The 23,892-nt window shown below is 58.1% G+C and overlaps 3 protein-coding genes across 4 annotated transcripts; all 3 read left to right on the top strand.

The window, feature by feature from the left end:
• The first annotated feature begins 1,087 nt into the window (after positions 1–1,087).
• Positions 1,088–11,551, top strand: LGI3 (leucine rich repeat LGI family member 3). The gene is made up of 8 exons (XM_014867189.3): positions 1,088–1,600; positions 2,486–2,557; positions 3,385–3,456; positions 3,799–3,870; positions 3,974–4,045; positions 4,716–4,885; positions 5,024–5,188; positions 7,298–11,551. Exons 1-8 carry the CDS (start codon positions 1,395–1,397, stop codon positions 8,113–8,115), a joined length of 1,647 nt encoding a protein of 548 aa, XP_014722675.1. The 5' UTR covers positions 1,088–1,394; the 3' UTR covers positions 8,116–11,551.
• Positions 11,552–12,793: 1,242 nt separating this feature from the next.
• REEP4 (receptor accessory protein 4) lies at positions 12,794–16,813 on the top strand. 2 transcript variants are annotated; one of them, XM_044766793.2, is made up of 8 exons: positions 12,794–13,302; positions 14,131–14,203; positions 14,596–14,672; positions 14,765–14,885; positions 15,311–15,424; positions 15,820–15,952; positions 16,091–16,248; positions 16,333–16,813. In XM_044766793.2, the coding sequence occupies exons 1-8, from the start codon at positions 13,271–13,273 to the stop codon at positions 16,396–16,398; spliced, it is 774 nt and encodes a 257-aa protein (XP_044622728.1). In that variant the 5' UTR covers positions 12,794–13,270; the 3' UTR covers positions 16,399–16,813. The 2 variants fall into 2 exon arrangements, 1 of the variants encoding a protein (XP_044622728.1); XR_006525373.2 differs by having other exon boundaries at positions 12,807–13,302; positions 14,765–14,923.
• Positions 16,814–21,039: 4,226 nt separating this feature from the next.
• Positions 21,040–23,868, top strand: HRURF (HR upstream open reading frame). The gene is made up of 2 exons (XM_044766794.2): positions 21,040–21,219; positions 23,423–23,868. The coding sequence occupies exons 1-2, from the start codon at positions 21,045–21,047 to the stop codon at positions 23,866–23,868; spliced, it is 621 nt and encodes a 206-aa protein (XP_044622729.1). The 5' UTR covers positions 21,040–21,044.
• Positions 23,869–23,892: the final 24 nt, after the last annotated feature.

Here is a 23,892-nt window from a genome sequence, read left to right on the forward strand (position 1 = left end):
ATATTTAGCAAGAAATTTAAAAATGTTTATTAAATATGAATTAAATTAAAATAACAATAATAAACTCATTATATGTTAAAACATAAACAAATTTTTAAATGAAAATAACTATCTTACAAAGCAAAAAAAATTAGAAGAGCATCATTGTTTTACATTTTTGCAAATTTCTTTAATTTCTGGCTTAATAGAGGATACATGATGTAGCCTCTGGAAAATTCCAGGATACTTTTGTGAGAGCATGAAAGTCAAAAGGGCAAATAATGTCTTAACGGTATTAGGAAAAGTGTTTTGACCTCGAAGATACCCTGGAAGTTCTCAAGGACCCTGGGGCTCCCTTGGCCACACTGAAGACCCCTGGTTAGAAGAACGGCTGTGACTTCAGAGTTGGGCGCGCTGGTTAAATCTCTGCCTTGTCACTTTCTTTTTTCGGGGCTGTGGGCCTCACTCTTCTTATCACTAAAGAGGATGAATGTCAGCTACCTCAGGAGGCTGAGAGGATTAAGTAGGTGGAGTACACACACTCAGTGGGTGTGATAGCTAGCTTGGCTGTTTTCCTCTTGATTTGGGCCTCAGTTTCCTCATTTGTTGAACAAAGGACTGGACTGGAAAATGTCCAAGGTTCTTTCAGCTCCCATAGGCTGTGGCTGTGTAATGAGAAATGTTCCAAAATCCCACACGTTCCCACTCCAACTCCAGTGACATTTCCCTTTTCAGCTCACACAGACACAAAGGCACATTCTGTTCACTAGCCCGTGGACACATGTGAACACAGATACACACGTGTCACTTAGGAAATGCCATGAACTCTGGTTAGAGGATGTGTCCCCTGAAGACCAAGACATATGCACAGGTACACAGCAGGCACATGGATCCATAATGCAAAATGCCTCCGCAAGAGAATATGTGCATGTGCAGGAGCAGACACAGGTGTGCACACGTCCACCCAGGCATGCCATGATGGGATGCACATGTGTAACTCACACACATGCGCTCATGCATATACTCTCTGAGCAGATGGCCCCAAGGACCGCTGGTGCGGCGCGCAGCAGCCAGGGCCGCAACCACTCCTTCTTTGGCTACTCCCGGCCCGGGACTCCCCGCTCCGCCCCGCGCGCGCCCCCGCCGCCGCCGCAGTCCGCGTCCACCGCTGCCGGGCAGCACTCGGCTCGGCTCCCGGCTCCGCGCATCTCTCCAGCTGGCTCGGGAGCGAGCAGGGGAGGGGCCCGCAAGCGGCAGGCGCCCGAGGGCTGGTGGAATCCGCTCTCCGCTGCGGGCAGCCGGGCCCCTGGCTGTGGCTGCTGCTGCTGGTGGCCGGGAGGTGCCGGCGCCCGCGCGGGGTGGCGGAGCAGCGGGGCGGGGCCGCGGCCAGTGGCCCCGGGAGAGCCTCAGGCAGCATGGCGGGGCTGCGGGCCAGGCAGGCCTCTGGGCTCCGGCTGCTGGCGCTGTCCACGCTCGGCTTCTGCCTAATGCTGCACGTCGGTGCCAAGAGGCCCCCTAAAATGCCCCCCTGCCCGCCCAGCTGCTCCTGCACCAGGGACACCGCCTTCTGCGTGGACTCTAAGGCAGTGCCCAGGAACCTGCCCTCCGAGGTCATCTCTCTGTAAGTGCAGAGGCCTGGAGGGTTCAGTGGGGGAGGGGGGCAAGAACTGCTCCAGGAGTGGATGGGGAGAACCCCTGCTCTCCCTCTATAGAGTCTGGGGACAAGGAGGACTCCAAGAGGTCCTCAGGATTGGAGATTCAAGGCGTCAGCCGGGCAGGTAGTTCTGCAGTCATGCAGATTCAGCAGCCGTGGCTGGGGAAAGCAGGAGTCTATAGCCAAGAATGAATCATCACCACCATCAGTGTCAACCAGACCTACTGTGTGCAAGGCTCTGGACTTGGGGGGAAAGGGGTTGTTTACACAAGCTTGTGGACCCCTGCCTGTGATGTCACACCAAGGGCAGAAAAACTTGTGGGAGGAGAGAGTGTGGCAGCAGGGGAATGGGTGGAAGTAAGACATACCCACATCATGCCCTGGCACCCGGCAGATGCCTGCCACTGCACTCACTAGCCACTCTGTACTGGGTCAGCCAGCCTGTCACTTGCAGCAAGCGGCCTCAGGGACTAGATAGGCTGTGTGGTCCTTGAGAGCAGGATGCTAATCCCCCACCCCCACCCCAGTGTTCCATCCCTCAACAGCATCCAACACACTATGGGGCATTTGGAAGATCGTGAAGGCATGGGTAATGGAACCTTCTTTTGGCTGAAGGGGAAGCCGAGTCTGGGGCTATTGGTGCTCAGGGAGGCAATAGGGGATAATGATGAAGGAAGGTAGTGAGTTTGTGAGAAGAGAAAGCCCCAGGTGGGGGGGGGGGGGCGGCAAGCCTGGTGAAATAAGGCATTTCCAGGGTGAGCGCATCCAGAAGCCATTGCCCTGTCCACCTTGCGCTACCTCAGCCCGGTCCCTGCATACTCTACACAGTACTGACTCAGGTGTCCCCTGCAGGACGCTGGTGAATGCTGCCTTCTCGGAGATCCAGGATGGAGCATTTTCCCACCTGCCACTGCTGCAGTTCCTGTATGACAGGGCCTTGTGGGGAAGGGCGGGCGGTGGCAGAGTGGAAGGGGACATCTTGTGTACTGGGGAGAAGAGAGCGGATGTAGGTAGCCTTTGGAAATTAAGATGCACATGTCCCTTGCTTTTGCTCTGATGGGATAGCCACAAAAGGTGGAGCAGCCTGGAGTCGAGGGGGTGCAGGAAGCTGCAGTTGGGGATGAGGGTAAGGGATGCAAAAGCCAAGAAGGTTTTTGGGACCCAGTCAGGAATGGATTTGCCTCCTCTAGAGACCCAAAGGAATTGGGTGCAATAACTTGGGCTAGTGCCAGAGAGTAGACACTGCAGGGGAGAGGGGTCATCTTAAAGACAGGTGACCCCAAGGATCAGGATTTGAAGAAAGAGCCAGGGGTTGAAAGGGAGGGAAGTTGAGAGGGTCTGAAATTCTAAAAGGGCTGTTTACTTTAGAAGCCCCAGTCACAGGAGGGAGTACATGTGAGTTACCCCACCTCTTTCTCATCGGGGGTTATCCTCAAACTTGACATCTATTGGAAAGAGACTAGAATCAGTTGGGGTGAGGATGGGAGCCAGAGACCAGAGACACAATGGGAAGGACCCAGCTTAGCAGGAGAGACCCGGCGCTGAAGCAAGCAGGGACCCTGGGAGCTTCTGGACCGGCACCAGGCTCCTGCTGAGTCTTGCCGTGCAGGCTACTCTGGGGCTCTTTGCTAGGGTCCGGAGGACGGGAGGCAGGGCAGCTGAATCTGAGGAAGCCTGGGGTGAGGCAGCAGGCTGGGGCTGGCGCTGCGGGCACACCCTTGGCAGCTCTAATTCCACCTTTGTCTCTCCAGGTTACTCAATTCCAACAAGTTTACTCTGATTGGAGACAACGCGTTCACAGGACTGTCGCACCTGCAGTACCTGTGTGTGGGAAAGAAAGAGGAAACGGCAAAATAGAAGGGAGGAGGGAGCTCCTGGGAGGGCTGAGAGGGGAGGTCGAATGAGGAAGGCTGGGGGGAGATGGGAGGAGGTGGGGGCCCGTGAATCCTCTGACTGCAGGGCCTGAGCAGAGGGTCATTTCGTCATCCTTCTGCCTAAACCATCCTGCCTGAATGCCTTGTCACCACAGGCTTAACGCAGCCAGATTCGGAATGGGAGCCTGTCTCAGGGCCAGGGGCTGGGATCTAGGTGGGGTGTAGGGAAGTAGCTGGTCGGGGGTCTGGGATCCTGAGTGGTGCCAGAGATGTGTTCTCATTTTTCTCCAGCTTCATTGAGAACAATGACATCTGGGCACTATCCAAGTTTACTTTCAGAGGACTCAAGTCTTTGACACACCTGTGAGTACGTCATGCACATGCACACACCGGACCAAGCCCCTTGTCCCCTATGGTCTTTGGCCTCGGTCATGATCTTCAGGTGACCCAGGGGTTTCTCTTGCAGCTCACTGGCCAACAATAACCTGCAGACACTGCCTAGAGACATCTTTCGGCCCCTGGATATCCTGAGTGACTTGTAAGGCCTGAGTCCTACCTCTTTTGACAGTGCCACAGAGGGGCGTGTCTCTGGAGGGAGTGGTGTGGGATCCAGGAGTGGGAGGGTCATAAGGTCTTGAGAGGCCAGGAGGGCTTGGGTTTTGGGGGCCTCCCAGAAGGCTAAGCTGAGTCATATATGGATTGGTAGCCTTCCAAGTTTGGGTTCCTCAAGGCATCTGTGGGCCCTCTTAAAATACACATAAGACAATATGTGTCTATGATTTTAGACATGTGCTTTTTCAATGTATGTTTGATTTGAACCTACATTAAAGTCCAATAGCATAGCCACAATCATTGATCAATATTTATACAAGAAAACAAAAGCCCTGGATTGTGGGAGGTTTGGAGGAACTGGGATGCAACATATCATTGTGCAGGTTATACACTGCAAAAGGCACCTGGCCTAGGAGGCAAGTAGGGGCTGAAACGCAGCCCCCCTCTGCTGGCCAAGCATGTTTCCACGGGGCTGCACCCCCCCCCCCCCCCCCCCCCGCCGAGGGGAACATTTTTCTAATCGGCAGAAAGATGCCATGTGGGCAACCAGCAGCAGCCTTGGCTGTATTTGCTTCTGAAAACCTAGAGGGCTGGGTGGGCAGAGCAGCTGAAAGCCTGTCCTTCTCTGTGTCCCTTCCATCACCCTCATGATCCAGGGACCTGCGAGGCAACTCGCTCAACTGTGACTGCAAGGTGAAGTGGCTGGTGGAGTGGCTGGCGCACACCAACACCACAGTAGCCCCCATCTATTGTGCCAGCCCACCCCGCTTCCAAGAGCACAAGGTGCAGGATTTGCCTCTGCGGGAGTTTGACTGCATCACCACAGGTAGGAGGTGCCCTGCCCTGGGGGTCGGGCTGGGCTCCCTGGGCAGCTGCACATGTACCCGGCCTTGCCAGTCAAGCAACTCTACCACCCAACAGGTTCTTCCCTTTCCCCCCATCCCCCCACCTCTCATCCCTGCAGATTTCGTGCTGTACCAGACCCTGCCCTTCCCAGCAGTATCGGCTGAGCCCTTCCTCTACTCCAGCGACCTCTATTTGGCTCTGGCCCAGCCAGGTGTCAGTGCTTGCACTGTCCTCAAGTGGGACTATGTCGAACGGCAGCTTCGAGACTATGATAGAATCCCAGGTACCTGCACCCTGCCTGGCTGTGCTGGCCCCGACTAGAGGGATTGGGGTGGGGTGGGCTCCATTGTTCCTCTCCCTTGAGCTCCTACAGGTAGAGGGATAGATGAGATATGGTCTCTGCCCATAAGAACTTTCTCATCTTTGAGGAGAGGCTGACATATACACTGGTAATATCCATATAATTGGTAGATGCTAGGAGGGAGATATGAACACAATGCTCTGGAAGCACAAAGGAGAGGCCTACCCACGGCAATCAAGGAAGGCTTCCAGGTGGAGGGGATGCCTAAACTGAGTCTTGAAGGATGGCTGAGAGGGAGGAGTCAGAGGTGATGCCAAGGCTCCCGGCTTAAGTAACTGGGTGTGCCAGTGAACTAAGGAGGAGGAGATAGGAGTGGTTAGTAAGTTCAGTTTGGGATCCACTGAGTTTAAGCTGAGTCTAGAAGGCTGAGGGAGACTGAGCTAGGAGAAGAAAATGTGGGAAGGGTGTTCTGGCAGAGGGAACAGTGTGAGCAAAGTCAAGAAGGTATGCAACAGCTTAGTGTGTGAGTACATGCCCCCTGTAAACAACACGCAGCTCACATGGCTGCAGCACGAGGTTTGAGGTGGAGGGTGGCCAACGAGATCCGAGGAGATGAGGGGCAGGTCACTGACAGGTTTTGAGCAGAGTGGGTGATCCAATCCCATCTGCATCTTAGGGAACTCCCTTTGTGAGCAGCATGGAGGGTGGCTAGGCAGGGGCAAGACATGTGGGCAGACCAGCAGGGGACCCACTGGAGCCTGGCCCGGCGCAGTCGCAGTGGGGATGGAGAGATGCTTTAGAAGGGAGCACTGAACTGACGCAAGAGGAAACAGGAAGCTTAAATTGCCCTCTATCTATGAAAGAACTTGAAGTCATTATAAAAACACCTTCCCCCAAAAGAAGACTCCAGATCCAGGTGGTTTCCCTGGTGAATTCTACCAAACATTTAAGGAAGAAATAACACCAATCTTACACCAACTGTGTTAGAAGCAGAGGGGAGCATTAACAGGACTTGGGGACTGCTCAGCTGTGGGTGAGTGAGGGATGGGGAGGTGTTGGGGATGGCTCCCGGTTTTCTGGATGGGGTGACTGGATGGAGCCACAGACTGAAATCCAGAACACAGAAGGAGGAGCAGGAGCAGGTGCGGGGTGGATGTGGAGCTCAGTTTTGCCAGTGGAGTTTGGGGAGCTTGTGGGTGTGTGGGCCAGGAGGGTGTGCGCTGCAGCTCGGCGGCTGTGGGCTCATCAGCGTGTGGGCGGACAGACCAACGCTGTGGACTGGATTCCGGCAATGACTGCCGGAGCCTCAGCACAGGCTTCCCTTGCGGGAGAGGCCGAGTCACAGGGAGGAGGAGGGTGGGCAAAGCAGTGCTGGCAAGGAGGAGAGGAGAAGCGATGACTGGGGACACCAGGCAGGTGGGGAGTCTGACCCCACAGGCTTTGGGTGCCTGAGAAGGGTCAGATCTGGTTGTGAGCACAGCATTCTCATACATAAGCGGGGTTTCTCAGGAGAAGATGTTTTCGTACACGGCTATCCAGACATCAAGCTGTCATTTTGTGTACCTAGGCTCTGTCACCCGTCTGTGGATGAGCTCTAACTCTCCCTCCTTCCCTTGCCTGGCCACTGGCCAGTGGGGTAGCTTTGGGCAAGTCATTTAGACTCCGAGCCTCAGTTTCTTTCTGTGTGAAATGGCAAAATAATAGGGTGCATTTTTGAATGATTCATTGAGGCACTGTGTTCAAATTTAGCACAGCGACTGCACACAATAAAAATTCAATAATTGACATTATGGTTAAACAATCGGTGAACATCTAGGAATACCTATTTTGCGCTCAGTCTCAGCTTATACTTGAACCCTGGGGGCAAAGGTGGAGGGACGGTGATGCTGAGACTGATATTATTAGCTGTGAAACAACTAGAAAGCACTGAGTGACGGGTGGATGAACTGGGGGAGGGAATGCTGGAGCACAGAGCCTTAGTCTTGGCCCAGGGTTGGAGGGGACTGACCCTCTTTTCCAAGGGTGTAGCGTGGAGCGGGGGCATGCAGGCGCCCTGATGCTGCCTGACACTGCCTCCCCGCACCCTGGCAGCTCCTTCTGCAGTGCACTGCAAGCCGATGGTGGTGGACAGCCAGCTGTACGTGGTTGTGGCTCAGCTGTTTGGCGGCTCTTACATTTACCACTGGGACCCCAACACCACACGCTTCACCAAGCTGCAGGACATTGACCCGCAGCGCGTGCGCAAGCCCAATGACCTGGAGGCCTTCCGTATCGATGGCGACTGGTACTTTGCTGTGGCCGACAGCTCCAAGGCTGGTGCCACCAGCCTCTACCGCTGGCACCAGAATGGCTTCTACTCCCACCAGGCCCTGCACGCCTGGCACCGCGATACTGACCTGGAATTTGTAGACGGCGAGGGCAAGCCAAGGCTCATTGTGTCTAGCAGCTCCCAGGCACCTGTCATCTACCAGTGGAGTCGCACCCAGAAGCAGTTTGTGGCCCAGGGTGAGGTGACCCAGGTGCCTGATGCCCAGGCTGTGAAACACTTCCGCGCTGGCCGCGACAGCTACCTGTGTCTCAGCCGCTACATCGGCGACTCCAAGATCCTGCGCTGGGAGGGCCCCCGCTTCTCCGAGGTGCAGGCCCTGCCCTCCCGGGGCTCACTGGCCCTGCAGCCCTTCCTTGTGGGTGGCCGCCGTTACCTGGCACTGGGCAGCGACTTCTCCTTCACACAGATCTACCAGTGGGATGAGGGGCGACAGAAGTTTGTGCGGTTCCAGGAGCTGGCTGTGCAGGCCCCTCGGGCCTTCTGCTACATGCCTGCTGGAGATGCCCAGCTGCTCCTGGCCCCCAGCTTCAAGGGGCAGACGCTTGTGTACCGACACGTCGTGGTGGATCTCAGTGCCTAGAGGGGTGCCAAGGCCTCTGGGTTCCTCGGACAGTCACTGGAGGCTAAGGGGGAGCCTCTGTGTGAGCAGTATGTGTGCCCATGTGAAGACACATGTAGCTAACCTGCATACGTGCCCTCACATACGTATACTCCGTTGAGCGTGGGCAGACACTGACTAGCGCAGGGGAGCTACAATGAAGACTCATATATGCACCAGGCAACCCAGTACCCAGTGCCCTCCCATATGTGGACACCTGTTGACCCCACACTCCATCCGCAAGCCCCTCTCCCTCCATTGCCTTCCACATGCTCTGGCCCTGGGGGCAGGGTGCTGGGAGGGAGGCTGAACCGCCCCCTCCTGTTGTCCAGCTTATCCTTCTGACTCTCTGGTCTTTCCTGTTGGTGCTCTAGGTGTCTGTGTACCTGCTCATGCCCCACGTTGCAGCCCACAGCCACATCCTTCAGACTGCTGGGGCACTTACCCATGCCACGCTCCTTGTGCATGCACACGTGGACGCTGACGGACGCCATCAATTACATGCACCACACCCCTGTCGACACTCCCATTTCTGCGTGCACACATGCACATTCAGGACTGCCTAAAGGCTCTCCCCTCTGTGACCTCATCTCTCTTCTTAGTGGGGGCACACAGTCCCCATCCTCCTATGCTCAGCCCTGGTGTGCCCACCCTGCAGCTGATATGGATGGGAGTGGTGGTGCCAGCCTCTTTGCGCCAGCTTGACCTCTTGGGGGCAAAGCCCTTCTGCCTGAAGCAATAACAGCAGCCCCAGCAGCCCCTGACTTCTCCCCAGTGCTGGCTCTGTTCCCACTGGAGTTTCCTTCTCTGACCCTCAATCTGGCTTGCCTGTGGACAGGAGACCACTCAGATGAAAACCTTTCTGCTTTTGTTTCCTGTAGCTGCCCTCGCCTTGGACCACCCCCTGGGTTCAGCCCCGCCTGTGGGCTGTGGACTCTGAACTGTGCTGGCTTCTTCAGGTGTGTTCAAGAGCTGGCCCAGCCAGGGACCCTGCAAATACCCGAGCCATCTGGGCAGGTGGCAGGAGTGGAGCTGAGCCAGAGAGCATCTTGGGGGCCCTGGGACCACTCTAATCCACAGAGGCACACCCCAGGAGCACTGCCTTTCAGTGCCGGGGGGTGGGGTGGGGGGGTGGGGGAGGTGAGGGGGTGAGGGTCCTGTGGGAGCGGCGCCTGGGAGCCAAGCTTCTGCTGCCCTCTGCTGTATGCTGGGACTAGACAGCTCTGACATGCAAGGCTGGTGGAGAAGGCATGGGGCAGGGAAGCTCTTCCCTGTGCCCAGACTGTGTGAGGGCCTCCTGGTGGCAGGATGTCCAGGGGCACTTGGGGGCAATGCTATGATTCACTTGCTTCAAATAAAAAGTTCCCACCCCACTGCTGGCGCTCAGATGTCCGATGGCGACGTCAGCCGCAGCTGTTTCATTAAGAACAGAGCCAGGGCTGTGCTGTCCCTCTTGCTCGCAGGCACCCTGCATCAGCTTTCAGACTCCCTTCCCTGCTCTTTTCCCTCCAAGGAGCGAGTGGGAACCCCCAAGGTCAGCAGGTGCAGGGGTCAGGAGTTCATGGTGATGACACTCAGGTGCTGGCGAGTGTGACTAGTCTCCACCACCTGGAGCTGACTCACAGTCCAAGAGTTCCTTCCTGGAGACCACAGTCTTGGGGTCCACTGAGAGACTGGAGTCTCTCCCTCTGTCAGGTCATCTCCAACCAACATGACCAAAGACAGCTCAGCGTCCCTCTGCTCCCCCAGCCCCACTGGGCAAATGTCTGTCATTGCCACCACCCTCTGCCCCAGGTGTGAGATTTCAAGCAAGTCAACTAATTTCTGGAGCCTCAGCTTCTGCTTCTGTAAAGTAGATAATAAAACCTACTTTGTTGAAACCTGATTCTGCCACCTACTAGCTGGGTAGCCTCAACCATGTTATGTAGCCTATTTGTATCTCAGTTTACTCATCTGTAAATGTGGGTAATCATGATACCTCCCTGACTTGGTTAGGTGAGATTTACATGCATTAAATGTATAACATATTAATATGTGTAATGCCCTTAGAATAGTGTGCCTGGCACAGAACTATGATTTTTATTGGTCTGTAGGCCTATAAGAAATATAGAGGTGGCTCAGAGAAGGGTGCTTTGTGGGAGTGGAGGTTGCTCTTTGGGGAGAACTGCTGCCTGCGGATTAGGGGTCCTTACCCATCCTCAGACCCAGAGCCCCTGTACCCTGTGTCTTACCTGTAGCCTCAGATGCCCAGCCAACCTGCCCTGACCACTCCTCACAATGGGGAATCTCACAGGGGACATGTCTGAGTTCCCACCTCCTCAAACCACATTCATGTGCTCTTGGCTTAGCAGGTGCCCCTTGGGTCTCGCAGCCACACTGTCCTGGGAATGTCTGTCCTGCTTTTTCAAATGGGGAAAGGGCCTCATGCTGTGCCAGGGAGAGGTTGCCAGGGAAAGTGAGTTGTCTCCAAGACACATTGGCACTCTCTTGCCCAGTAGAATGATAAATATCACTCTGACCTTAGCCCCTGCCCCCCACCAGGGCTCCTCCCAGGGGTCGGAGACACTTGTCTCCCTGAATGGCCAGCTTTCTGCACGTGGGGAATGGAGCTGTCTGTATGCTTGCTGGTCACCTGCCCTGGGGGTCATCTGTGTGTCCAGAGAGCTGCTTAGCAACCCAGGGTAACCGAGTGACTGTGTCAACAGCTCAGGACCAAAGGCCGTGAGAGGCAGAGTCCACTCAATCTGCCAAAGCCTAGGAGGGGGGCACCCCTCAGCTGCCAGCCGCACACCCCTCCAGGCTGAGCCCTGTTTTCAGGAGCAGACCTCTGACATCTTGTCCCTTAGATGTCCCAAGCACAGTCATCGGCACCAGGAGTCTCCACCAAGAGACCTTCCTAGCTGGGTGGGCTTAGAGTGGGCACAGGAGAGCTTCTCGAGAACCCAGTGAATTGGAGGGAAAGAGAGGCCTGTGATGCTGAGGTCAGGTGTGCGACTCTGGAGGGCAGCTGGTGGAGAGGAGGCCGTTCTGTAGCAGGTACAAAGTACCTGTGGCTCACATGCCCACGGTCAGCCCAGGTACCCTCACCTCCAAAGAACGGATGGCTATTCCCTCTTCGGCAACCCTCTGCTCCTCCTGAGCTTGTCCCCTACTGAGTCAGTCACATCCTTCTGCTCCAAGGAGACAAGGATACTTTTCACCTCGATTACAATGTCTATGCCTAGAGATGGATGGTGGGATCCTAGCTCTTGGGCGTTCCTCCAATGTAGGGTAGGAGCTGGGCCCAGAGTGAGGGGCTGGTTAGGCAGGGAGAGGGAGGCCTTAGGGCCTCGGGGGAGTTTCTTCTGTGTCCGGTTTCACTGCAAGCTCTCACACCCAGCAACAGCAATAAAATTGATGATAATAATTAAGACCATATAATCATTATGTGTGTTTATTTATTCCCAAGAAACCTCCTTTCCCTGGCCCCATCATTGCCTATTCCATCCTTTTGATAGGTGGTGGGTGTTAATATGGCTCTAATAAAAAGTAATAACTGCCAAGTTTCCCACTCCACAGCTCTCGGCAGCTCTGCTGTCGCCCTCACCTCAGGCCCCGAGGCAGAGGCGAGGCTGGGGGAGCAGGGAGGAGGGGAATGCTGTGTTACCCATTGTCAGAGTGAGGCATGAGGCCCTAAGCAGAAGAGGTACAAAGAATGCAACCCCACGTGGAAAGTTGTAGAGGCAGCAAAGTTTGCCTTCTCTTTTGAGCTTCCTGTCGTCTTCCAGGTATACACCTCCCTCCGGGGGGCGGGGGGCTCCCACGTTCCCTGTCCCCTCCCAGGGCCGCCCTCAGACGACGGATCAAGCCAAACGTTTATCCAACAAGTGCCACCAGGTGACGTTGGGCAAGCTTCTTTTCGTCACCGAGCAAGCCTATTTCCTAAATGGGAAAAAAGGATCAAGACCCTGTGCACAAAAATGCACTACAAAATGGCGATCGTTGATGCTATGAAGCCCTCAGGGATACTTGTGTTCTGGACTCACAGGAATACGTTTCCACCTATTCAAACTTCTGGGGAAGAAGGCATGGGGGGCTAGGGCCTCTGCCTGGAAGCTCTGAAATCATCGTGGTCAGCCTGCGCAGGCGTGTGGGCCCTGGACCGGTATCCCACCGCGAAGTCAACTCCCTCCCAAAGCCCACTCTTCAGGGTGAGTCGGGTGGGCGCGATGAGTCCCTCAGGTTCCCTCACCCATACTTTCTCCCCGCTTTCCCTATAGGTCAACTCAGCGTCTTTGAGGCGTTTCCTGACTGCTGACCCAGTGGTGCAAGAGCCGGATTTGCTGGCACTCAGCCAAGCCACTTTTGTGCCTGGGCCTTGAGGGGGGACCCTGGCGCATCATAAGCCCATTCCCATTTTACAGAGGGGAAAAACAAGGCAAAAGGGGGAAGCCAGTGAAGACCACGAAACCTTGAGTTCAAATTTCCTTTTTCCTCCTTCCACCGCCCCACCTTGTTTTTTTTTTTTTTTTTTTTTGCCGCATCTCATACCCTAATTTTCCCGCTTAGGAGGGCTGCTCAATCTTCGGGGCCCACCTGCGAGGCGGCGGAGCGTCGCCGCTTTAAGGAGCAGGGCGCTCGCCCCGCCCCCGCCCTCGCCCCGCCCCCGGGGCTGCAGCGCGCCTGCGCCCGGCGCCGGCGACCCGGGTTGGGCAGAGCCGGGCGCCGTGCAACTTTCAAGTGAGCTGGGAACTCCGCCCCGCGGCGGGCCAGGCGCCTGGACCGCGGGGACCGTTCGGGCGAGGACTGCGACCCACCACCCCCGGCCCGGACCCGCCGTGGTGCCCCGCGAGGGCCGAACGCCTGGCTCCCCGCGGCAAGCAGTGCAAGTCGTGACTGCCGGGCGGCGCGGCGGGCAGAAGAGCGCGCCAGCCGGTACCGGCTCCCGGCCGGTGCCTCCGTGTGTGGCCTGCCTGCCCGGCCTGCTGGGCTCCCCCTTCTTCCGGCTAGCCGCTCTGCGGAGTTAGGGAGCGGCAGGTTCCGATTTGGGGGTGCCCCTTCCGTTCCCGCTCCTCCACTGACTCCCCATCCTGGCCCCGCGGGAGCGTGCCTCTTGGCGTCTTCTTGGGTGGTCTCCCTTCACCCCCGAGGCTGCAGGATGGTGTCCTGGATGATCTGTCGCCTGGTGGTGTGAGTACGGCAGTTTTCAAACTCCCTCTAGCCCCGGGTGCCAGTCCGCCCCTGGGGTGGAAGCTGGGAACGTCTGGTGAGAAAGGGGACTTTCTAAGCTCGGTCACACCTGTCCCCCCCCCCCGCCCTTCCCCCACTCGCCACAAGGGTTAACGGCCTTGCGGGCATGCGCTCGGCATCCAGCAGGGCGTACTTGTCCCCCGACCCCCAAAGCCTCCCGTGCTGATGGCGATCCCTCCCGAACTCACACACTGCAGACGGGTGCGTGGGGCGGACGACCACAGGCCGGACCACAGGCCGGCCCGCAGCCCTTGGGCAAACACCAGGTGTGGTGGCACGTTGTGGGCGGAGAATCCAGGTGCCTGCTTCCCGGCTGAGTAGTCAGTCACGTGACTCACCACCCTGGCCTCGGCGTCCCGCTCTGTCCTCGTCACCTTTCAGTACTCCAGCACCTGGCTGTCTGCACCGTGGCAGTGCTGGTCTGGTGGCCCTGGGCTTGATTGCACGTCCATGGGAGGGGACAGTCTGGTGCTCTCACCAGCTCAGAAGTCTGCCTCCCACCGGCCTTGTTGAGTGACTGTGTGCTGTCCCTTCATCATGTATCCCTGGGTCACCAGGGCAGGCCTGGGCAGGCTTGGGATGTTTGTAAACAGCAAGGTGGGGAGGGCAGCTTCCAGGGCACTGACTCAGGCGCAGGTTGTGCAAGCCAGGGGGGAGAACAGGGTAGGCACTGCCACCTCACACAGAGAGGGAGGCGGCCACCTGGTGAAGGGCAGTGGGGCATGGTGCCCCTCACTCTCCCTGTCTCTTTTCTGGCTGCTCTTCTAGGCTGGTATTTGGGCTGCTGTACCCAGCTTATGCTTCGTACAAGGCTGTGAAGACCAAGAACATTCGTGAATATGTGAGTGTGGGGGTGGGCAGGAAGGCTTGACTCAGGTGGGGTGGGACGAAAGCTTTGGTGGGTATGGTAGGACTTGGCAGGGTGGGAAAGGTCTGAGCTGGCCTCCCCCTCCTCCAGGGGCATAAAATCGGGTGGTGTATCTTGAGTGAGTGGGTGTGGATGAAGGGTGGGCTTTTGGGTGCCTGTGCAGGATCTTGTGGGTGAAGCCCATTGCAGGTGGATACAGGAATGAGTAGCAGTGTTTCAGAGGCAACTCTCTAGGGCCAGCCAGATGCCAAGGGAATGCAGTGGGACAGGCTGTCTGGAATCTCTGGGCTGGGTCAGCCCAGGACAGGGGAGTTGGCTCAGCAGGCTCAGCCACTGGCTCCTGACCTCTGCCCCCTGCCTCCCAGGTCCGGTGGATGATGTACTGGATAGTCTTTGCACTCTTCATGGCAGTGGAGACCTTCATGGACATCTTTATTTCCTGGTATGGGTGTAGGGGGGCTGTGGGCCATGGTGAGTGGTGGCCCACCCTTGGCCTGGCTCCCTGGCTAACCTTGTCCCGCTGTGCTCTGACAGGTTCCCTTTCTACTATGAGATCAAGATTGCTTTTGTGCTGTGGCTGCTCTCGCCCTACACCAAGGGGGCCAGCCTGCTTTACCGCAAGTTCGTCCACCCATCCTTGTCCCGCCATGAGAAGGTGCCCCAGCGTGAAGGCAGGGAGGAGAGCATGGCAGGGTGTGAGGGAAGGGGCCCTGGGCTTGGGCTTCGGGACACTGAAGGACACCTGGGTTCTAATCCTAGTCCTGCTGCTCTTTAGCTGTGGGATCTTGATGGAGCCTAGCCTTCTTCCTCTTTTGGGATAATCAAGTCGGGGCACATGTTAATGACCTTTTGAGGGTGTGAAACGCCAGCTGGAAGTTGTTTTGGGGATGGTGGGGGCAGAGGATGGGGCATGGCCATTCATTGAGGTGTAGGAGTGGGTGAGTGGGTGGGTCGGGGTGGTTGTGGTGCACTGTGGGTGGGGGTGGGCTGGGAGGTGTGGCATGCAGTGGCTTCTCTGGGGCTGCAGAGGAAGAGTGACTCCAGCTGTCCACCTGAGCTCTCCTCCTCCCTCTTCTGCAGGAGATCGACACCTACATTGTGCAGGCCAAGGAGCGCAGCTATGAGACAGTGCTCAGCTTTGGGAAGCGGGGCCTCAACATTGCTGCTTCAGCCGCTGTGCAGGCTGCCACCAAGGTGCCCTGGGCCCCCGTCCTCCAGCACCCTCTCCAGTGCCTTTTGGGCGAGTCTAGTTCACTGTCAGGGAGCCGAGAGATAGCAGCTGTCTGTGCTGGGGAACAGGGGTGAGAGGTGGCAGGTGGGGTATTGGCAGGAGCATGGAGCATGGAGTTCAGACTTCCCTGGCTCTGACACTAACTGCGAGTGGCCGCTCCTGCTCTCTGGGCCTTAGTTTCCTGTTGGTGCCCACAAAGGCCTGGGGCTAGAAGCTTGCCAAGTTGCTCTCAGTTGTGAGGCCGGTGCCCCAGTGACTACCTGCAGGTCACCTGTTGATTTCCCTGGGCTGAAGTCTCTTCCTGCTGGGAGCCGTGCCCCTCCCTCCAGGTGACACAGCAGCTCCCCATGCCTTGCAGAGTCAGGGTGCGCTGGCTGGAAGGCTGCGGAGCTTCTCCATGCAGGACCTGCGCTCCATCCCTGATACTGCCCCCACCTACCAGGATCCCCTCTACCTGGAGGACCAGGTTCCCCACTGCAGGCCACCCATCGGTGAGTGGGCAGAGGGACCAGAGCTGTCCCCAGAAGAATGGCATACTCCATGCAAGCTATGGTTTCCCCCAGGGCTACAGGAAGGCCTGGCTCGGCCCCAGGCCTTCAGACTGCGCTGCCTCCCTCTCCTTCACACAGGGTACCGGTCAGGGGGCCTGCAGGACAGTGACACTGATGGCGAGTGTTGGTCCGATACAGAGGTAGTTCCGCAGCCACAAACCCGGCCCCCCCGAGAGAAGCCTCTGAGCCGCAGCCAGAGCCTGCGTATGAGCAGGAAGAAGCCGCTGGTGCGGGAGGTCAGTGGCAAGGAAGGGACAAGGGAGATGGCTGCCCTGGACGTCAGCCCAGACCTCTCATGGTGTGCCTGCTCTCTCCCCCAGGGCACCTCACGCTCCCTGAAGGTTCGGACGAGGAAAAAGACCGTGCCCTCAGACATGGACAGCTAGGGTCTGCAGAGCCCGGCCCAGTCTTACCTCGGGCCCTGCAGGGTGCTGGGGGCTGTTTGAGGAGCCTCTGGCTGCACGTCCAGCCTATCCGCACCAGCTGCCCGAGCTCTGCCCTGCCGGCTCCTGCTCTTGGTTACGGGCCACACGCAGGGACGTACTGGCTATGGGCCAAAGCGGGCTGGGCCCACGCTGCTGTTTACTGCCCTTCTCATCCCTCCGCCTTCCGGGTGTGGGACCAGAGCCCTCCCCAGACCCCTGCAAATGAAACCCAAAACCTTGCCAGCTGTTTTCATTCCTTCCTGTCCTTCCAAATACTTGACAGCCTTCTCCAAGGCCTTGTGTGTATCCTGGTTGTATGTTTTGTGTTGGTGAATGAGGTCAGGTTTGTGCAGTTTTGATAAATAGCTACATGAAAGTGTTGTTCTCCTGGTTTGTATTGCAAGTCCTCACAGCACACACATTATTAAACAGTCTGCTAAGGCCAGGCTCGGCCTAGGACGAGGGCTAAAAGGACAGACAGACTGCCAGAGGGGCCCAGTCTTCCAGGGGAGATTGCCATTGACAAAATAGTTGTGAGGCAGCAAGGACTGTCATTGAAAGCTCTTGGGGACCTCAGAGAACATAGATGGGAGAGTGACGGGACCAGCCCAGAGAGGGGTCAGAGTTTAAGAAGACTGGTCGGGGGCAGATAGGATTGGGTCTTGACGGGAAGTAGAAACCAGTGAGAGCGAAGGTGTGTAGGGAGCTCAGGCAGTGTGATCCTTTGGGAATTATCTGGATCTGTGCACAGATTAGGCCTGGGGAGCCCACCTTCTTCCATGGGCCTTTGAGGGTCTCTAGGTGCTCCTGAGGGAGAGGGGCGCTGAGTTCCTGTAAATGCTAGTAACCCTGGAAGCATTGCACCTCTGTGGAGTGGCCACAAGAGGGCAGCAGCTGACAGGGTCTGGACTGCCCCCGGCTTCCAGGTCAATGAGGGCGGCGCTCAAGGGCTAGCCAGAGCCTTGCCCTGCAGGGGGCTGGCAACTGGCTGCTGGAGGGAGGATGGGGAGCTCCAGCGCAGCCTCCATTGGCCCCCCCTGCTGCTTTTGCTCATTGGTCCTCAGCCTGCTCCATCCATCAGTCTCCTCTCTTCTCTGAAGACCCAGGCTCTTTGCCTGGGCTGGCTCCACTCCTTCCCCTCCTCTAATTCCTGGGGCAGTGGTGCGGGCTCTGCCCTCCTGCCCCTACATGCTGGCCTCACCTCAGGGTCCCAGGGCTGCTCCACTCTCCCACCCCCATGGCAGCTCTTCCTTCCCACCTTTGACTAAGCAAACAGGTGGGTGAGAGTGTTGGCAGCAAGAGGGAAATGGCGTGGTAACCCCGAGTGACCTCAGGAGTGTGGGTTAACTCCTGGTGTGGGGATTATCCGGGTTTTAGTTGGAAGAGGCGCTTAATCTGCCAGGGTGGTTTAGCTCCTCACATACTGGTGTTCAGTGACTTCCTATCTTGGCGTTCTCTTGCATCATGATGTTGCCTTATCTCTTCATTTATTCATTCAAAAAATCTTTATTGAACATCTGTCAGGTGCCAGGCATGTTTCAAGATACTAGGGATGCAAAATCTAGTAATGGCTCCACCGAGAACGTGCTCCTCTAAGCCCCGACACATAGTAATTTAATCCTCACAACAATTTCAAGAGGTCTGTACTATTATAATTTCCATTTTACAAATGGTAAAACAGGCACCAGGAGGGCAGGTAATTTGCCTGAGGTCACACAGCTAATAAGTGGCAGAATTGGGCTTTGAACCAGCCAGTCTGGCTTCAGAGCCGGCGTACTGAACTGCTGTGTGGGACTTAAGTAAATGAGATGTTTCTTGCCTGGGAGGCGAGGAGAAAGAGACTAGCACATATCAAACACTGGTTGTGTGCGTGACTTTGTGCTGGGCATTTTACAGAGATGGTTTCCTTAAATCCTCCCGACAAGCCTATTAGGTAGGGTTAAACCCATTTTACAGGTGGAAAAACTGAGAGTTGGAGAGGTGCAGCAACTTGTGCACGATCATGCTGACTTAGGTTGGGGCCCTGTCTCCTGATGCAAGCCTGCCCAGAAGTTGCCTTGGTAGCGGTGGAATGGCAGGATCCACAGCCCTGAACTGGGAGAACAAAACAAAGGAGGATGTGATGAGCCAGCAGAATGAAACAAAAATTCAAAGGGAGTGGAGGTTGGGGAGAGGCCTGAAGGTGTAGGGTGGTGAGGGACCTTCCATAGGAGCTAGGGCTTCCCCTGCCCTCATTCCTAGGGTCACTTGGGCCCCTGGGCTGAACGGCTGATGCTTCCTCAGGCCCAGGATGCCCTGCAGCTTCCTCGCGAGCCCTGCGGCCCCACAGCTCCTTCCTTGGGCCAAGCCGCTCCTCTGTCTCCTGAGCACATCATAGTCACCCCAGCATCAGCCTCCAGGCCTATGCTCCAGCCATCTGAATCTCCTACCCTCCCAACAGTCTTTCTTTCCAGGCCTGTTGTGGCTTTCTTTCAAGACCTGCTTTCTCTGAGAAGCCTTCCCTGACTTGCCAACCCCTCCTCAAGCTCCCAAGGCTCCTGATTGCTGGCCCGCTCACCCCGTCCAGGGCACACAATGCCGTGGCCTGTGCTGGTGTGTCCACCATCCTCCCCTCTCCTCCTGACTGGCCTCCCCTAAGCCTGAATTGCTTTGTGTTCCCCTCATCAATCCTGATGGTCTCATGGCTCCATGCTGTTCCCCTGACATGCTCTTCCTCCCCCACCCAACTCTGTCATATTCCTGTTTGCCCTTTGAACCCCACTCAGACATTACTTTCCCCAGGAAGCCCTCCAGACCACGCCCCCTCTGTTCCTGCATGGACTCCCGTTTCTGCCTTGAGCACATGGTGTTTTCTCTCCACTGCATTGTGACTGCAGAAGGAATGGACTTGCACCTTATTCACTTGTATCCCAGCCTGGAACAAGTGCTAGTTTAGCCAAAGTGAAACATTGTCGTACATGTGTGGCTGGTGATGGCCCACTTGTTCTCCTACTTCTGAGCTCCAGCATCACTGCCTGCATGAAGCTCCCTGGCCTTCCCCAGGGGGGGACTAGAAGCACCTTGTAATCATTTGTTAACATGCCCGACTCCAATAGTCACCCCACTGCCTGGCACGGGGCCTGATACCTAAGAGCCTTCAGTGACAGTTTGCTGGTAAAAGAGCAAATACGCTGAGTATAAGCTCGTCCAGGTGGGGACGGCTTGTGCTTCCATCTTTGTGCCCTGCATCTCCTTGGTGCCCACCACAGGCGAATGACTGCTTCAGTCCTACAGGTTCCAAGACATCCTGGGGCCAGAAGGGAAGGGGCGCAGAGAATTCCAAATTCTGGAGAACTGTCTGGCCACGCATACACGTGATCCCAGGACTGGGGCACTGGGCGTGGGCTGGGCTTCCCTCACAGCCTTCCCTGTCCTTCCGAGAGTCACTGAGACACTGCCCGGCGATGCCTCCCTGTGCATGGGGTTCCTGGCCCCTCCGGGAGGGTAGGCTGTGCTCTGGCCTGACCACAGCCTTCAACTTTCTGTTATCCACCAGTGTGTCCACTGCTTCTGTTCCAGGCAGGATCTGGGCTGGGCCTCCATTCCAACTGGCCTGGAGCACGGGTGTGCCAGGCTCCAGGCTGAGCACTGGGTAAGGAGATGCAGCAGCCTTGGCCTGCCCCCTTGGAATCACACACCTCTGCTGGACCCAGGTTCCAGGCCTGCTTGGTTTTCGGGCTCACTCTTTAGCCTCTCTACCCACCTTGCCTGCTTCTGAGGGCCACCTCCACTGCCCCCAGGTTCCCAGGTGCAAGTGGCCCTTCATTCCAGCCTCCTTTTTCTCTCCTTCCCCCCGCCCACCATCCCTTGGACCTGTCAGGCAACTCCTCTGTCTCCCTGCCTCTTCAGCCCCTCTCAGCCTGTGGCCCTTCCATGTCCTGGTCCCCCTTCCCTGCCTCTGACCTCCAGGTGCACTGGCCCCCCTGCTGTATTTTTCGCTGTCACTCTCAGTGGTGACTGTGTAGTTAGCCTCTTGTTTCAACACAGCCCTGGCCCAGGCTAAGTTGGGGAGTCCTAGCTGGCACTGCCACACCCTTGAGGGGGTTGAGGAGATGAGCACTCGGGTTCTCACCCACTGTCCCCCACCCACATCAGGGACTGCAATGCCAATAGCTGGTAAGGGGCAGAAGCAGGGCAGGAGATGATGCCCGCTGCTCAGGAAATTCAGGGGGCAGAACTGGGGTTGTTAGGCAGAAGGTCCTTGGCCTGGGGCAGAAGGGGGTGGTTAGATTGTGGCAGGGGGGCAGGGGGGAAGGAGGAGGGGCCTTGGGGAGGTTCCACTGAGAAGAGGAATTAGGTCAGGGATGTGGGTTGGGTGGGTGAGAACGGAGGGGGCATGGCTGCAGAGCTTCCTCCTGGCTCTAAGAGCATCTCCACACTTCCCTTCCTCTCCCCCTCCCTGGGGGCCTGGGAGAATTCTCCCCAGAATTCCCCCTCCCCCATGCCCCCGCCCCAGGCATTGCCACAAGGGTGGGGGGGGTGGGGGGAGGCCAGTCTCAGCTGTCTGAAGGATGGAGGGGCCGGGGAAGCAGGGCTAGGTGCCCAGACGGCCGCGTGTGTGGGAGGGGATGTCCTCAGATGCCCTCCACCCGGCAGTCCCCGCTCTGACGTGGGTGCCCCCCCCCTCCCCGCCCGGATTAGTGGCAGCTTGGCCTGACTCTCCGGGGCTCCTTCCCCCGCCCCCGCCTGCTGCCCTCCCCTGGGCAGGGGGCTGCTCCACCCGAGGGCACAGTGCTTGCCCAGGTAAGGGGCTCTGGGGACAGCGCCAGGGCAGTGGCTCTGAGTGCTGCTGTGCGTGTCAGCATGAATGTGTGTATCAGTGTGTGTGTGTCAGTGCTCCAGGGGTCGGGGTGGGGCCGGGGTGGGGCCGGGGTGGGCCCCCACATGGCTGGAGGTGCTGGTCAGTTTGCCTTTGTCCACGAATTCAGCATTGTGTCCACGCGTGTGTGGCTTTCCTTGTGTGTTTGTCTTTTGTGTGTCTCCTCAGCTCTGCTCTGTCTTCAGGCACAGAACAGCCGGCTACAAGGCTCGGTGGGCCTGGGGAGCAGGATGGGGAGCCGTTGAGGATGGAACAGGGCTTCTTCCCCGCCCCCCCCACCCCTGCCACCCGTGGCCCCTGGGCATTTCAGAAACCTGTCCTGAGAGTCCCGGTCTAGTCCACAGACGGTGACCTAACAAAGCAGACATAGCAACGGGGGGTGAGGTGGGGGACGCATCTGTCCTCCCCCAGGACAGTCCCTATCCCCTTTGGCGATGACAGTGACAGGTCCTTAGGGCCCCAGACAGCCCAGGCTCTCACCCTGCCCTGCCCAGCCTCTTCCAGGCCCCAAGCTGTAGGAATCTCCCCCCAACCCGGACTCTCCCACAAGCTTCAGCTGCCAGAGGACACAGATGGGGGACCACAGGCACTCCCCAGCCCCTCGTCTGCTCCTTGGAGCCAGCCTGGGAGCAGAGGCTGGGGCTTGGGGCCTTGGGATTGCAGTCAGTGTTAGACCCTCCGCAGTCATTTCCCCTGGCACAGTCAGGTCCGGGCCACCCTCAGGAGAGCTGGGGGAGGAAGGGAGTGTTAATAACTTAGCCATGTAAACAACCCCTACCAGCCTGCCCTGCCACAGAACGGGCCTCTGGGGGGAGGCAAAGGGTCTGAGTGAATCTATGCCAACATGACCCAAGTCCTGCCTGGTGCCAGTCCCTTCAGGCCTCCTCTCCTCGGAACCCCTCCTCTTCCCCTCAACTGCCTCCTCTCCAGTCTCTTGGGAGGAAGGCTCCTCCTGGCTCTTCCTGGCTCCCCTCTCCAGGGATGGGGGTGTGACCTGGGACCAGGCTGGAGCCATCCGAGAACTCATCCCTTGGATGGGATGGGGCTGGGTGGGGTGGTGCTACCTCTGTACCAGGTTGAGTGAAGGCAGGCCAAGGATGGCTTCCACAGGGAGGCAGAGTCCTCATGGGGTGGGAGGTGGGTGCCTGAGGGGAAGGGAAGCGCCTGTTGGGCGTGTGGGTTTCTGTGTGTCTGAATCTGTCTGTGTGTGTTTGAATCCGTCTGTTTGTGTCTGTGCTCTGGAACCACCCCCGCAGAGGAGCCGGGATGCTTCCTCGGGTGGAGGGTGGAGGGTGCCCTGCTTTCCCATTTCCTCTCTCTTCTCTGTTCCCTCCCAGGAGCCACGCCCATGGGCTCCTCTCCAGCCCTGGGCCTGGAAGCACCAGGAACACGGGATGGGGCAGACCCCCAGAACACCAGGCTGGAGCAGGTGGTGGAGCTCATCAGGTCCCACCTCCTCTCCAGACACTTGGTGAAACTGAGGCCCTTAGAGCAGGGACACTAGATCCTAGACCTTCCCAGAACTGTTAACACAGGACACTGTGCCTTTGGGCCCTGGGAGGAAGCTTGGGTGGGAACGTGAAGAGCAGCTTGGCCACGTGAGGACCAGGCACGGCAGACACCGGCTGGTAGGGTGTGCCCATGTGTCAGAACTGGAAAGGACCAGGAGCGAGTGGTCCAGCAGGCATGGGGCAGCTGGCGTGGGTCAGAGCACCCATCCCTGACCCGTGAGAACCCGACTGCCCCTGCCAGCTCTGGCACTGCCCCCTCCCAGCAGCCGTGCCCTAGCACCCCTAGGGGCACCCCGCCCCACCATGGCCTGGTCCGGCCCCTCCCGCCCTTTGCTCCAGTTCCCGGGCTTGGCACCTATGGTGGGGGTGCTGCCCGCCTGCCAGGCTCCGGGGCCGGGCCCACGGGAGGGTGGGGCGGCTGGGAAGCTGGCACGCTGCCCCGGGGGAGCCTCTCTCGGCAGGCGCCCGGGTGCCGCGGGGGGGAGGGGGGAACAAAGGGCTCATTCTCCCCGTGCGCAGCCGGTGGCATCGCCGGGGCGTTGGCGGAAGCCCCCGGGGCCTGGGAGGGGGCAGGCCCAGGCGGGGCCGCCGAATCACGGGCTCCTGTTTCCCGCAGGGTGCTGGAGGAGGAAACCGGCGGAGCAGCTTCCCCACTCTCAGTTGCGCGTCTGGCGATGGCGATCAGAGGTCCTGCTGCGCTCTCTGCCGCGCTCTCCCTCCATTAGCTGCGCTGTGCCCTGCTGCGCCCTCGCTGGTGCCTCTCTACTGGGTCCCGGGATCGGCCCCCCTTCCAGGCACGACCCCCTCCCCCGGCCCCTGGCCTTTCCCCCAACTCGGCCATCTCCGACCCGGGGCGCGCGTTCCCCCCGGCCCGGCTCCCTCTCACCCTCCGGGGGCACCCGCTCCCCAGCCCCAGCCCGGCCCTCCCCGCGGCGCAGCACGGAGTCTCGGCGTCCCATGGCGCAACCCACGGCCTCGGCCCAGAAGCTGGTGCGGCCGATCCGCGCCGTGTGCCGCATCCTGCAGATCCCGGAGTCCGACCCCTCCAACCTGCGGTCCTAGAGCGCCCCCGCCGCCCCGGGGGAA

The sequence above is a fragment of the Equus asinus genome, chromosome 3, assembly GCF_041296235.1.
Source record: "Equus asinus isolate D_3611 breed Donkey chromosome 3, EquAss-T2T_v2, whole genome shotgun sequence".
Taxonomy (NCBI): domain Eukaryota; kingdom Metazoa; phylum Chordata; class Mammalia; order Perissodactyla; family Equidae; genus Equus; species Equus asinus.

Bases quoted from the DNA above. Each gene is read 5' to 3' on its own strand.
- LGI3 (XM_014867189.3), top strand. From the start codon at position 1,395: ATGGCGGGGCTGCGGGCCAGGCAGGCCTCTGGGCTCCGGCTGCTGGCG. The intron at 1,601-2,485 runs GTAAGTGCAGAG...TGTCCCCTGCAG, and splicing joins CCCTCCGAGGTCATCTCTCT to GACGCTGGTGAATGCTGCCT. The intron at 2,558-3,384 runs GTATGACAGGGC...TTGTCTCTCCAG, and splicing joins CTGCCACTGCTGCAGTTCCT to GTTACTCAATTCCAACAAGT.
- HRURF (XM_044766794.2), top strand. From the start codon at position 21,045: ATGTCCTCAGATGCCCTCCACCCGGCAGTCCCCGCTCTGACGTGGGTG. The intron at 21,220-23,422 runs GTAAGGGGCTCT...TGTTTCCCGCAG, and splicing joins AGGGCACAGTGCTTGCCCAG to GGTGCTGGAGGAGGAAACCG.
- REEP4 (XM_044766793.2), top strand. From the start codon at position 13,271: ATGGTGTCCTGGATGATCTGTCGCCTGGTGGT. The intron at 13,303-14,130 runs GTGAGTACGGCA...CTGCTCTTCTAG, and splicing joins ATGATCTGTCGCCTGGTGGT to GCTGGTATTTGGGCTGCTGT. The intron at 15,953-16,090 runs GTGAGTGGGCAG...TCCTTCACACAG, and splicing joins CCACTGCAGGCCACCCATCG to GGTACCGGTCAGGGGGCCTG.